This window comes from Bombina bombina, chromosome 2 (assembly GCF_027579735.1).
Source record: "Bombina bombina isolate aBomBom1 chromosome 2, aBomBom1.pri, whole genome shotgun sequence".
Classification (NCBI taxonomy): domain Eukaryota; kingdom Metazoa; phylum Chordata; class Amphibia; order Anura; family Bombinatoridae; genus Bombina; species Bombina bombina.
In genome coordinates this window covers 66,187,770-66,203,520 of record NC_069500.1, presented here as the reverse complement: position 1 = coordinate 66,203,520, position 15,751 = coordinate 66,187,770, and the positions used below count along the sequence as shown (strand labels likewise).

Sequence of the window (15,751 nt, the reverse complement as noted above, 5' to 3'; positions counted from 1 at the left end):
AGGAACAAAACTTTCCAAGAAAGTAATTTAATGTCCAATGAATGCATAGGTTCAAACGGAGGAGCTTGAAGAGCTCCCAGAACCAAATTCAAACTCCAAGGAGGAGAAATTGACTTAATGACAGGTTTTATACGAACCAAAGCTTGTACAAAACAATGAATATCAGGAAGAATAGCAATCTTTCTGTGAAAAAGAACAGAAAGAGCAGAGATTTGTCCTTTCAAAGAACTTGCGGACAAACCCTTATCTAAACCATCCTGAAGAAACTGTAAAATTCTCGGTATTCTAAAAGAATGCCAGGAAAAATGATGAGAAAGACACCAAGAAATATAAGTCTTCCAGACTCTATAATATATCTCTCGAGATACAGATTTACGAGCCTGTAACATAGTATTAATCACAGAGTCAGAGAAACCTCTTTGACCAAGAATCAAGCGTTCAATCTCCATACCTTTAAATTTAAGGATTTCAGATCCTGATGGAAAAAAGGACCTTGTGACAGAAGGTCTGGTCTTAACGGAAGAGTCCATGGTTGGCAAGAGGCCATCCAGACAAGATCCGCATACCAAAACCTGTGAGGCCATGCCGGAGCTACCAGCAGAACAAACGAGCATTCCTTCAGAATCTTGGAGATTACTCTTGGAAGAAGAACTAGAGGCGGAAACATATAGGCAGGATGATACTTCCAAGGAAGTGATAATGCATCCACTGCCTCCGCCTGAGGATCCCGGGATCTGGACAGATACCTGGGAAGTTTCTTGTTTAGATGGGACGCCATCAGATCTATTTCTGGAAGTTCCCACATTTGAACAATCTGAAGAAATACCTCTGGGTGAAGAGACCATTCGCCCGGATGCAACGTTTGGCGACTGAGATAATCCGCTTCCCAATTGTCTACACCTGGGATATGAACCGCAGAGATTAGACAGGAGCTGGATTCCGCCCAAACCAAAATTCGAGATACTTCTTTCATAGCCAGAGGACTGTGAGTCCCTCCTTGATGATTGATGTATGCCACAGTTGTGACATTGTCTGTCTGAAAACAAATGAACGATTCTCTCTTCAGAAGAGGCCAAAACTGAAGAGCTCTGAAAATTGCACGGAGTTCCAAAATATTGATCGGTAATCTCACCTCCTGAGATTCCCAAACTCCTTGTGCCGTCAGAGATCCCCACACAGCTCCCCAACCTGTGAGACTTGCATCTGTTGAAATTACAGTCCAGGTCGGAAGCACAAAAGAAGCCCCCTGAATTAAACGATGGTGATCTGTCCACCATGTTAGAGAGTGTCGAACAATCGGTTTTAAAGATATTAATTGAGATATCTTCGTGTAATCCTTGCACCATTGCTTCAGCATACACAGCTGAAGAGGTCGCATGTGAAAACGAGCAAAGGGGATCGCGTCCGATGCAGCAGTCATAAGACCTAGAATTTCCATGCATAAGGCTACCGAAGGGAATGATTGTGACTGAAGGTTTCGACAAGCTGTAATCAACTTTAGACGTCTCTTGTCTGTTAAAGACAGAGTCATGGACACTGAATCCATCTGGAAACCCAGAAAGGTTACCCTTGTCTGAGGAATCAAAGAACTTTTTGGTAAATTGATCCTCCAACCATGATCTTGAAGAAACAACACAAGTCAATTCGTATGAGATTCTGCTAAATGTAAAGACTGAGCAAGTACCAAGATATCGTCAAAATAAGGAAATACCACAATACCCTGTTCTCTGATTACAGACAGCAGGGCACCGAGAACCTTTGTAAAAATTCTTGGAGCTGTAGCTAGGCCAAACGGCAGAGCCACAAACTGGTAATGCTTGTCCAGAAACGAGAATCTCAGGAACTGATAATGATCTGGATGAATCGGAATATGCAGATATGCATCCTGTAAATCTATTGTGGACATATAATTCCCTTGCTGAACAAAAGGTAAGATAGTCCTTACAGTTACCATCTTGAACGTTGGTATCCTTACATAACGATTCAATATTTTTAGATCCAGAACTGGTCTGAAAGAATTCTCCTTCTTTGGTACAATGAAGAGATTTGAATAAAACCCCATCCCCTGTTCCGGAACTGGAACTGGCATAATTACTCCAGTCAACTTTAGATCTGAAACACATTTCAGAAATGCTTGAGCTTTTACTGGATTTACTGGGACACGGGAAAGAAAAAATCTCTTTGCAGGAGGTCTCAACTTGAAACCAATTCTGTACCCTTCTGAAACAATGCTCTGAATCCAAAGATTGTGAACAGAATTGAATCAAATTTCCTTGAAAAAAACGTAACCTGCCCCCTACCAGCTGAGCTGGAATGAGGGCCGCACCTTCATGTGGACTTAGAAGCAGGCTTTGCCTTTCTAGCTGGCTTGGATTTATTCCAAACTGGAGATGGTCTCCAAACTGAAACTGCTCCTGAGGATGAAGGATCAGGCTTTTGTTCTTTGTTGAAACGAAAGGAACGAAAACGATTATTAGCCCTGTTTTTACCTTTAGATTTTTTATCCTGTGGTAAAAAAGTTCCTTTCCCACCAGTAACAGTTGAAATAATGGAATCCAACTGAGAACCAAATAATTTGTTACCCTGGAAAGAAATGGAAAGTAAAGTTGATTTAGAAGCCATATCAGCATTCCAAGTTTTAAGCCATAAAGCTCTTCTAGCTAAAATAGCTAGAGACATAAACCTGACATCAACTCTGATAATATCAAAAATGGCATCACAGATAAAATTATTAGCATGTTGAAGAAGAATAATAATATCATGAGAATCACAATGTGTTACTTGTTGCGCTAAAGTTTCCAACCAAAAAGTTGAAGCTGCAGCAACATCAGCCAAAGATATAGCAGGTCTAAGAAGATTACCTGAACACAGATAAGCTTTTCTTAGAAAGGACTCAATTTTCCTATCTAGAGGATCCTTAAACGAAGTACCATCTGACGTAGGAATAGTAGTACGTTTAGCAAGGGTAGAAATAGCCCCATCAACTTTAGGGATCTTGTCCCAAAATTCTAATCTGTCAGACGGCACAGGATATAATTGCTTAAAACGTTTAGAAGGAGTAAATGAATTACCCAAATTATCCCATTCTTTGGAAATTACTGCAGAAATAGCATCAGGGACAGGAAAAACTTCTGGAATAACTACAGGAGATTTAAAAACCTTATTTAAACGTTTAGATTTAGTATCAAGAGGACCAGAATCCTCTATTTCTAAAGCAATTAGGACTTCTTTAAGTAAAGAACGAATAAATTCCATTTTAAATAAATATGAAGATTTATCAGCATCAACCTCTGAGACAGAATCCTCTGAACCAGAGGAATCATCAGAATCAGAATGATGATGTTCAGTTAAAAATTCATCTGTAGGGAGAGAAGTTTTAAAAGATTTTATACGTTTACTAGAAGGAGAAATAACAGACATAGCCTTCTTTATGGATTCAGAAACAAAATCTCTTATATTATCAGGAACATTCTGCACCTTAGATGTTGAAGGAACTGCAACAGGCAATGGTACTTTACTAAAGGAAATATTATCTGCTTTAACAAGTTTGTCATGACAATCAATACAAACAACAGCTGGAGGATTAGCTACCAAAAGTTTACAGCAGATACACTTAGCTTTGGTAGATTCAGCACTTGACAGCGATTTTCCTGTAGTATCTTCTGACTCAGATGCAACGTGAGACATCTTGCAATATGTAAGAGAAAAAACAACATATATATAAAGCAAAATTGATCAAATTCCTTAAATGACAGTTTCAGGAATGGGAAAAAAATGCCAAAGAACAAGCTTCTAGCAACCAGAAGCAATAAAAAATGAGACTTAAATAATGTGGAGACAAAAGTGACGCCCATATTTTTTCGCGCCAAATAAGACGCCCACATTATTTGGCGCCTAAATGCTTTTTGGCGCCAAAAATGACGCCACATCCGGAACGCCGACATTTTTGGCGCAAAATAACGTCAAAAAATGACGCAACTTCCGGCGACACGTATGACGCCGGAAACGGAAATAGAATTTTTGCGCCAAAAAAGTCCGCGCCAAGAATGACGCAATAAAATGAAGCATTTTCAGCCCCCGCGAGCCTAACAGCCCACAGGGAAAAAGTCAAATTTTAAGGTAAGAAAAATGTTAAAATGCATTATCCCAAATATGAAACTGACTGTCTGAAAATAAGGAAAGTTGAACATTCTGAGTCAAGGCAAATAAATGTTTGAATACATATATTTAGAACTTTATAAACAAAGTGCCCAACCATAGCTAGGAGTGTCACAGAAAATAAGACTTACTTACCCCAGGACACTCATCTACATATAGTAGATAGCCAAACCAGTACTGAAACGAGAATCAGCAGAGGTAATGGTATATATAAGAGTATATCGTCGATCTGAAAAGGGAGGTAAGAGATGAATCTCTACGACCGATAACAGAGAACCTATGAAATAGACCCCTTAGAAGGAGATCACTGCATTCAAATAGGCAATACTCTCCTCACATCCCTCTGACATTCACTGCACGCTGAGAGGAAAACCGGGCTCCAACTTGCTGCGGAGCGCATATCAACGTAGAATCTAGCACAAACTTACTTCACCACCTCCATCGGAGGCAAAGTTTGTAAAACTGAATTGTGGGTGTGGTGAGGGGTGTATTTATAGGCATTTTGAGGTTTGGGAAACTTTGCCCCTCCTGGTAGGAATGTATATCCCATACGTCACTAGCTCATGGACTCTTGCTAATTACATGAAAGAAATTACATTTCATGTATCTATGACACAACATACTGCTTGTTACTCACACACAACAAAACTTCCTAGAAGTCACTGCCATCAACGTGTTAGGCAGGATGGAGAAAGTGGCTTTAACTGTGCCAAGTCTGTGTACATTTAAAGGGTCATAAAACGTCTACAAGTGTTAACATGGGTTCAAATCAGCAGTTATATATACTGTAGTACAAAAGTGATCCTAAAAGTATGGTCAAAGTTACACTTTCATGGCTCAAATAAAACATACAATGCTAAACAACTTTTCAGTTTACCATTTGCCAACTAATTTGCTTCGTTCTCTTTGCATCCTAAGCTGAAAAGAATTCCTAGGTAGGCTCAGGAGAAGCAATGTATTACTGGGTGCTAGTTGCTGATTGGTGGCTGCACATATATGCCTCATGTCATTGGTTCATCTGATGTGCTCAGCTAGCTCCCAGTAGTGCACTGCTGCTCCTTCAACAAAGGATACCAAAAGAAAGAAATAAAAATTTATACCAGAAGTAAATTACAAAGATGTTTGAAATTGTATGTTGCTTCACCCACCAGCAAAGCAAATCCTGAGCCATCAGATAAGTAATTCACAGGACTCTGCTTTTAGCAGGAAGCGGAATGTGCAGGAAGTAGGAATTTGCATAGTACTGTCCCTTTAAAACAATACAATTTGTTCAAATTTTAGTTTTACTCTCTGCTTCCACTCTGAGTACAGTTTATTTCTTTATAATTTAGTTATTTCTCACTGATCTTCTCACAATGAAAAATAAATACACAGATATTTGCTAAATATAAAAATAACCCGTTTACCTGTTTGTAGCTATGAGATGGTTCTTTATTCTTTGGCGAGGAACCACCGACATCCAGTTGGTCATTACATTCTACTGTCCACTGCAGGAGATGAAACACCAACACATGAGTACTGAATAAAAATGCAGAGTCATTAAAAAAAATATAAAAATGAGACTAATGTGCATTTGGGACTGGTTAAAGGGGCACGAAACCCACAAAAATTATATTGTGATTCAGGCAGAACAGATAAAAAAAAAAAAAAAGTTTCTAATTTACTTCTAATATCAAATTTGCTTAGTTCCCATGATATTCTGTGTTTAAGAGATACCTAGGTAGGCATCTAGAGCGCTACATGACAAGGAATAGTGCTGCCATTTAGTACTAGGCTAATCCACCTCTCCCAACGCTCTGTTTCTGCTTTACCTCTCTGCGAGTCCCTTCACTGGCTCCCCATTCACAGCAGAATTAAATTCAAAATTCTCACTCTGACCTACAAAGCCCTCACCAATGCTGCCCCACCCTACCTGTCCTCACTCATCAACAAATATACTCCAGCCCGCCCCCTAAGATCCAACAACGATCTACTCCTTGCCTCTTCTACCATCACCTCCGCTCATGCTAGACTACAGGACTTCTCTCGTGCGGCACCAACCCTCTGGAACGCACTTCCTCGAGCTGTCAGACTTTCCCCCAACCTCTCCTCCTTTAAACGCTCCCTAAAGACCTTCTTGTTCAGGGAAGCCTATAACCAAATCAGTAACTAATGAATTCCACTTGCCTAATAGTTGCCCTCATCTAACTTCACACTAACATCATTCCCACCTTTGCATTCCCCACCTCCTGTTTCTCACCCTCCTACCCATTTAGATTGTAAGTTCCCACGGGAACAGGGCTCCCAATTCCTCCTGTATTTGTTTGTTAAATTTTGTTTGGTGTCTCATATTGTACTGTCCTTTTATCTTTGTTACCCATGAACAGCGCTGCGGAATCTGTTGGCGCTTTATAAATAAAGAATAATAATAATAAAATACTCTTGCAAAACTGCTGCAGAAATGGGTTGGCTCCTAAGCATATGTCCCTGCCTTTCAACAATACAAATAGAACAATGAAAATTTGATAATAGAAATAAACTAGAAATTTGGTTAAAATCACGTGCTTTATCTGAATCATCAAAGAAACAAAATGGGGTTCATATACCTTTAAAAAAAAAAAAAAAAAAAACATTTCTCTATAAAAAGCAAGTGACATAAAGGCAGTTTAAAATTCTTAGCATTGACTTAAATCAGAGTGTGTCCGGTTCAGCCAATCAGCCAGAAGCCCATAAAGTTGTATGATAATAATTCTATAATAATATTATCAGCTACTAGCAAACCCTAGGGGAAGTTACTTTCTTTCTACATAGAATCTAGGACTAAAAATGAACCTCGCTAATCATTTTCAGAGTACTGTAACACCAAGCACTTCCAAAAGCTTTATTTGCTCAGTAGTTTTCACAGCTCCCTTTTAGCTTCTAATTAAAACTTAAAAATAATCAACATCATCATCAATAAAAATGCATCGCTAAGGCAACAAGGTTTTAAGGACCATTAAACCTGACATTTCAACAATGCATAAAATGTTTCACTATTGCAATATACATTCATTATTTATTTTGCAGCCTCTTGCTGTAAAATACATCTATAAATTATGCTTGTTTCACTTTCTCCTAGGGAGGTGTGGGTTAATTTCTGTAAGCTTTTGTTTACTTTTCCATACTTCCCTAAACTTCTGTGGTGTCACATGCTTTTAAATGCTGGATTATCAGTTTTGCATCAACAATCATGATAGTTACTATTGCAAAGAATGATTTTCCTAAGTTAAATCAGTGTTAAACCTCCTTAAGGTTATACTTATAATATTGTGACCGCACTGTAACAAACATGTTCTATATTAATAACAAGTTTGTTACAGTGCATTCACAATATTATAAGTATAACATTCATAACAGTGAGAATTTATGTCGGCAATAAATAAATCTAGAAAGTTGTGGCTATTGTCTTCTATGAAATATTACAATCACAAAATCTTCTTCCTAAAAAAAGAAAACACCACGATTTCTAAAAACATGACAATACAAAATACATAAAAGCATTATTTAATAAAATACATATAAATAAAACATTGTATATACAGGTATAATATACCCCCAGCTCCTATAGGTGTATAATACTAGTTTCACAATTGTATTGCAAAAAAAAGGTGATGCGTTTCAGTTGACACACGGAAATTATATTTCCATATTATACTGTGTAATAGGGTCATTTACATAACACATTCAATGTAGGAGGCAATGCTGCTTTGAAAATATTGTCCGTATCAGGAAAGCGTCATCATCCACAGAGATGTATAGTAAAACGTTTCTCAGCAAGACTGCCGTCAAACAAAGATGTCGGTCCTTTTGAAAATTTTACAGGCAATCTTGTTCCTGTGACAGACCCCTTCCAACTATATTGCCACTTTGATAAAGCTTCCATCACCACTATTGTTATATTTACATTTTTTGTTTGGTCTCTTTTATTGAAACATAACTCCTTTCCAAGGAGGCATACGGAGGTAGTGTCAGGAGAGTGCACGTGTCATCACTCAAGCAATATACAGCAGCAGTGTTTAACAATCTTATACATAACAAAAGCGCTACTTTATTAGTAAGGTTCACACATGACAATTCTCCCAGTAAACTCACCTGCATCACATGGAACAAAAGCGCTACTTTATTAGTATGGCTCACACATGACAATTCTTACAGTAAACTCACCAGCGTCACATGGAACAAAAGCGCTACTTTATTAGTACGGCTCACACATGACAATTCTCCCAGTAAACTCACCAGCGTCACATGGAACAAAAGCGCTACTTTATTAGTACAGCTCACACATGACAATTCTCCCAGAAAACTCACCTGCATCACATGGAACAAAAGCGCTACTTTATTAGTATGGCTCACACATGACAATTCTCCCAGTAAACTCACCAAGCGTCACATGGAACAAAAGCGCTACTTTATTAGTAAGGTTCACACATGACAATTCTCCCAGTAAACTCACCTGCATCACATGGAACAAAAGCGCTACTTTATTAGTATGGCTCACACATGACAATTCTCCCAGTAAACTCACCTGCATCACATGGAACAAAAGCGCTACTTTATTAGTACGGCTCACACATGACAATTCTCCCAGTAAACTCACCAGCGTCACATGGAACAAAAGCGCTACTTTATTAGTACAGCTCACACATGACAATTCTCCCAGTAAACTCACCAGCGTCACATGGAACAAAAGCGCTACTTTATTAGTACAGCTCACACATGACAATTCTCCCAGTAAACTCACCTGCATCACATGGAACAAAAGCGCTACTTTATTAGTATGGCTCACACATGACAATTCTCCCAGTAAACTCACCAAGCGTCACATGGAACAAAAGCGCTACTTTATTAGTATGGCTCACACATGACAATTCTTCCAGTGAACTCACCTGCATGCGTCACATGGAACAAAAGCGCTACTTTATTAGTATGGCTCACACAGGACAATTCTTCCAGTGAACTCACCTGCATGCGTCACATGGAACAAAAGCGCTACTTTATTAGTACGGCTCACACATGACAATTCTCCCAGTAAACTCACCTGCATCACATGGAACAACTTTATTATTGTACGTTGTGCACTGTAATATCCGCAGCTTACTACCATATTATACAGGTAGCCCTCAGTTTACGCCGGGGTTAGGTTCCAGAAGGAATGGTTGTAAATCGAAACCGTTGTAAATTGAAACCCAGTTTATAATGTAAGTTAATGGGAAGTGAGGGAGATAGGTTCCAGGCTCCTCTCAAAATTGTCATAAGTAACACCTAATACATTATTTTTAAAGCTTTGAAATGAAGACTTTAAATGCTAAACATCATTATAAACCTAATAAAATAATCACACAACACAGAATATATAATTAAACTAAGTTAAATGAACAAAAACATTTGCTAAACAGCATTATAAACCTAATAAAATAATCACACAACACAGACTTCACTTGCATTTTTCTGCAAACAGTTCTTTCTATGCATTCCAATCTGGACTGATTTATAGACAGGAAGATCTTGTTCCTTTGAAATCTGCTTGATAGCTCAGGTCTGGTTAAACTGATTAATTTCAGCTTGCTTGGCTTTGCTGCAACACAAGCGGACAGCTCCACCTACTGGCTATTTTAATAAATGCACTGCTTCTCAATGTTTTTCAATAGCAGTCACATGACTGGAAAAAAAGGTTGTTATTCTGAAACGGTGTAAATTGAACCGTTGTAAAACGAGGGCCACCTGTACTGTGTAATAGGGTCATTTACATAACACATTCAATGTAGGTGGCAATGCTGCTTTGAAAATATTGTCCGTATCAGGAAAGCGTCATCATCCACAGAGATGTATAGTAAAACGTTTCTCAGCGAGACTGCCGTCAAACAAAGATGTCAGTGCTTTTGAAAATTTTACAGGCAATCTTGTTACTGTGACAGACCCCTTCCGACTATATTGCCACTTTGATAAAGTTTCCATCACCACTATTGTTATATTTACATTTCTTGTTTGGTCTCTTTTATTGAAACATAACTCCTTTCCAAGGAGGCATACGGAGGTAGTGTCAGGAGAGTGAACGTGTCATCAGTCAAGCAATATACAGCAGCAGTGTTTAACAATCTTATACAAATAGTGCTCAAGACATGTACACAAGCCTGAGCTGACCTCAGTATGCTATGATAGTAAGGAGAAAAGTTTCAAATGATATGAAGAGAAAGAATTAAAAGTTACAAAAAATAAATTGGAAAGTTTAAAAAATGGAGGCTCTATTTAAAATCATATTTTAATTTTTACTTCCAAGTACATTAAATGCCTTTTAATTTGTATCTGATGTTATTGTGATTGTTTTTCTATTGTTAACACAACAGTGAAATAAATCTGTAGGGAGAACAGCAAGTGCAGTCTGCACCTGCATGACATGGAACAAAAGCGCTACTTTATTAGTATGGCCAACACATGGCAATTCTCCCAGTAAACTCACCTGCATCACATGGAACAAAAGCGCTACTTTATTAGTACGGCTCACAAATGACAATTCTCCCAGTAAACTCCCCTGCATGCATCACATGGAATAAAAGCGCTACTTTATTAGTACGGCTCACACATGGCAATTCTCCCAGTAAACTCACCTGCATGACATGGAACAAAAGCGCTACTTTATTAGTACGGCTCACAAATGACAATTCTCCCAGTAAACTCCCCTGCATGCATCACATGGAATAAAAACGCTACTTTATTAGTACGGCTCACACATGGCAATTCTCCCAGTAAACTCACCTGCATGACATGGAACAAAAGCGCTACTTTATTAGTAAGGTTCACACATGACAATTCTCCCAGTAAACTCACCTGCATCACATGGAACAAAAGAGCTACTTTATTAGTACAGCTCACACATGACAATTCTCCCAGAAAACTCACCTGCATCACATGGAACAAAAGCGCTACATTATTAGTATGGCTCACACATGACAATTCTCCCAGTAAACTCACCAAGCGTCACATGGAACAAAAGCGCTACTTTATTAGTACAGCTCACACATGACAATTCTCCCAGAAAACTCACCTGCATCACATGGAACAAAAGCGCTACTTTATTAGTACGGCTCACACATGACAATTCTCCCAGTAAACTCACCAAGCGTCACATGGAACAAAAACATAATTTATGCTTACCTGATAAATTCCTTTCTTCTGTAGTGTGATCAGTCCACGGGTCATCATTACTTCTGGGATATTACTCCTCCCCAACAGGAAGTGCAAGAGGATTCACCCAGCAGAGCTGCATATAGCTCCTCCCCTCTACGTCACTCCCAGTCATTCGACCAAGGACCAACGAGAAAGGAAAAGCCAAGGGTGAAGTGGTGACTGGAGTATAAATTAAAAAATATTTACCTGCCTTAAAAATAGGGCGGGCCGTGGACTGATCACACTACAGAAGAAAGGAATTTATCAGGTAAGCATAAATTATGTTTTCTTCTGTTAAGTGTGATCAGTCCACGGGTCATCATTACTTCTGGGATACCAATACCAAAGCAAAAGTACACGGATGACGGGAGGGATAGGCAGGCTCTTTATACAGAAGGAACCACTGCCTGAAGAACCTTTCTCCCAAAAATAGCCTCCGATGAAGCAAAAGTGTCAAATTTGTAAAATTTGGAAAAAGTATGAAGCGAAGACCAAGTTGCAGCCTTGCAAATCTGTTCAACAGAGGCCTCATTCTTGAAGGCCCAAGTGGAAGCCACAGCTCTAGTAGAATGAGCTGTAATTCTTTCAGGAGGCTGCTGTCCAGCAGTCTCATAAGCTAAACGAATTATGCTACGAAGCCAAAAAGAAAGAGAGGTAGCGGAAGCTTTTTGACCTCTCCTCTGCCCAGAGTAAATGACAAACAGAGAAGACGTTTGTCGAAATTCCTTAGTTGCCTGTAAGTAAAATTTTAGAGCACGGACTACATCCAGGTTGTGCAGTAGACGTTCCTTCTTTGAAGAAGGATTTGGGCATAAAGAAGGAACAACAATCTCTTGATTGATATTCCTGTAAACAACACAACTTTAGCAAAGGTTTAATCCCATTAACAAAGATAACAAATTCTGAAAGCAGGAAACAAATTACAGAATAAACGTTTTTTATCTCAGTCAAACTACAATTCTCACAGCTCTGCTGAGAGAAATTACCTCCCTCAAAATAAGTTTTGAAGACCCCTGAGCTCTGTAGAGATGAACCGGATCATGCAGGGAATACAATAAGTTGCTGACTGAAATATTTGATGCGTAGTAAAAGCGCCAAAAAACGGCCCCTCCCCCTCACACACAGCAGTGAGGGAGAACAGAAACTGTCAGAAAACAGATTAAGCAACTGCCAAGTGGAAAAATAGTGCCCAAACATTTATTCACTCAGTACCTCAGTAAATGAAAACGATTTTACATTCCAGCAAAAACGTTAAACATAATCTCTAGTTATTAAACAGCTTTATGTATTTCTTACAGTGTAATTCTAGTGAAGTACCATTCCCCAGAATACTGAAGTGTAAAGTATACATACATGACATTATATCGGTATGGCAGGATTTTCTCATCAATTCCATTATCAGAAAATAAAAACTGCTACATACCTCTATGCAGATTCATCTGCCCGCTGTCCCCTGATCTGAAGTTTACCTCTCCTCAGATGGCCGAGAAACAGCAATATGATCTTAACTACTCCGGCTAAAATCATAACAAAAACTCTGGTAGATTCTTCTTCAAACTCTGCCAGAGAGATAATAACACACTCCGGTGCTATTTTAAAATAACAAACTCTTGATTGAAGATAAAAACTAAGTATAATCACCATAGTCCTCTCACACATCCTATCTAGTCGTTGGGTGCAAGAGAATGACTGGGAGTGACGTAGAGGGGAGGAGCTATATGCAGCTCTGCTGGGTGAATCCTCTTGCACTTCCTGTTGGGGAGGAGTAATATCCCAGAAGTAATGATGACCCGTGGACTGATCACACTTAACAGAAGAAAGCGCTACTTTATTAGTACGGCTCACACATGACAATTCTCCCAGTAAACTCACCAGCGTCACATGGAACAAAAGCGCTACTTTATTAGTACGGCTCACACATGACAATTCTCCCAGTAAACTCACCAAGCGTCACATGGAACAAAAGCGCTACTTTATTAGTACGGCTCACACATGACAATTCTCCCAGTAAACTCACCAAGCGTCACATGGAACAAAAGCGCTACTTTATTAGTACGGCTCACACATGACAATTCTCCCAGTAAACTCACCAGCATCACATGGAACAAAAGCGCTACTTTATTAGTACGGCTCACACATGACAATTCTCCCAGTAAACTCACCTGCATCACATGGAACAAAAGCGCTACTTTATTAGTACGGCTCACACATGACAATTCTCCCAGTAAACTCACCTGCATCACATGGAACAAAAGAGCTACTTTATTAGTATGGCTCACACATGACAATTCTCCCAGTAAACTCACCAGCGTCACATGGAACAAAAGCGCTACTTTATTAGTACAGCTCACACATGACAATTCTCCCATTAAACTGACCAGCGTCACATGGAACAAAAGCCCTACTTTATTAGTATGGCTCACACATGACAATTCTCCCAGTAAACTCACCAGCGTCACATGGAACAAAAGCGCTACTTTATTAGTACAGCTCACACATGACAATTCTCCCAGTAAACTCACCAGCGTCACATGGAACAAAAGCGCTACTTTATTAGTACGGCTCACACATGACAATTCTCCCAGTAAACTCACCAGCGTCACATGGAACAAAAGCGCTACTTTATTAGTATGGCTCACACATGACAATTCTCCCAGTAAACTCACCTGCATCACATGGAACAAAAGCGCTACTTTATTAGTATGGCTCACACATGACAATTCTCCCAGTAAACTCACCTGCATCACATGGAACAAAAGCGCTACTTTATTAGTACAGCTCACACATGACAATTCTCCCAGTAAACTCACCTGCATCACATGGAACAAAAGCGCTACTTTATTAGTATGGCTCACACATGACAATTCTCCCAGTAAACTCACCTGCATCACATGGAACAAAAGCGCTACTTTATTAGTATGGCTCACACATGACAATTCTCCCAGTAAACTCACCTGCATGCGTCACATGGAACAAAAGCGCTACTTTATTAGTACAACTCACACATGACAATTCTCCCAGTAAACTCACCTGCATCACATGGAACAAAAGCGCTACTTTATTAGTACAGCTCACACATGACAATTCTCCCAGTAAACTCACCAAGCGTCACATGGAACAAAAGCGCTATTATATTAGTACGGCTCACACATGACAATTCTCCCAGTAAACTCACCTGCATCACATGGAACAAAAGCGCTACTTTATTAGTACGGCTCACACATGACAATTCTCCCAGTAAACTCACCTGCATCACATGGAACAACTTTATTATTGTACGTTGTGCACTGTAATATCCGCAGCTTACTACCAAAAATCGATGCACTGCAAGCTTGGTGTTTACAGTACAAGTCCAAAATCATTGTGATCTCTGAATCATGGCTAACCACAAAAATACCTAAATCTGCCATTGCAATACATGGGTATTCATGCCATAGAAATGACAGAGCAAAGAGAGGAGGCGGCATTGTAATTTATGTTGACAATTCCATAAAGTACAGCCCCTTACAAAAATCTAGCTCTCCTGCCACCTTTGATTTCCTTTCTGGCACAATTGAGATCCTGTATAGTAAATCAATCATTGTTGCAGGAATCTACCGCCCACCTAGCTCTCCTAAGCATTCCCTTTCTAACATAGCCCATCTCCTTAGTGAAACCATAGCTGTAAACCCAAAAAGTGACATTTTGGTCTTTGGAGATTTTAATATTGATTGGCTGAATCCAAAAAATATTAGTTATTGATCGCTGTTCAAGACTTTGCAGTTAACACAAATAATCTCCTTCCCAACTCGCATAAACATTAAAAGCCATAACCACACCCTGCTCGATTGGATTCTCTCCACTTCTCCTGACCAAATCCAGGAGGCGGCAGGTGTTGTTGTGTACCCAACAGTTTCAGTGACCACTGCTTAGTGTACTTTGTGCGCAAAATAAAAGCTACTAAATCCTCTCCCAAGTCTCCATCCAAAAATGTAATCTTCAATCATTTCTAAATGACATCAAGAATCTCACCTGGCACAGATTAAACCTAATCCAGAAACAAATCCTGCCTAAGCCCTACAGTAAAGGAAAAGATTGTACAGCAAATGCTGAGGCCAATCATTGATTATGGGGATGTAGTATATGCAACCGCACCGCAAACTCACCTTAATAAACTTAATACATTGTATAACTCGTTCTGCCGCTTTGTGCTACAATGTAACTACAGGACCCACCATTGTGACATGCTAAAAGAACTAAACTGGGGGGCGGCCGGCCGTTGACAAATATGGGCGCACAACTTTAGTGCTCCGATGCTCAGAGAGCTTCCGTGCTAGACCCCAACAGTATAGACACAAGCCCAGGGATAAATTTATATGCTTTTGATTCCCTAAAAAATTTTCAAGACCTGGTGCTGTCTTGAAAAATTAGC

General features: G+C 39.4%; 1 protein-coding gene across 1 annotated transcript in view; it reads right to left on the bottom strand.

Annotated features, from left to right (window-relative positions):
* The window catches only part of CTIF (cap binding complex dependent translation initiation factor), a 621,404-nt gene that overhangs the window by 492,533 nt on the left and 113,120 nt on the right, over nt 1-15,751 (bottom strand). Inside the window, exon 3 of the mRNA XM_053701096.1 lies at nt 5,565-5,645. Within this exon, the coding sequence (XP_053557071.1) occupies nt 5,565-5,645 (81 nt within the window). The remainder of the gene's footprint in view (nt 1-5,564; nt 5,646-15,751) is intronic.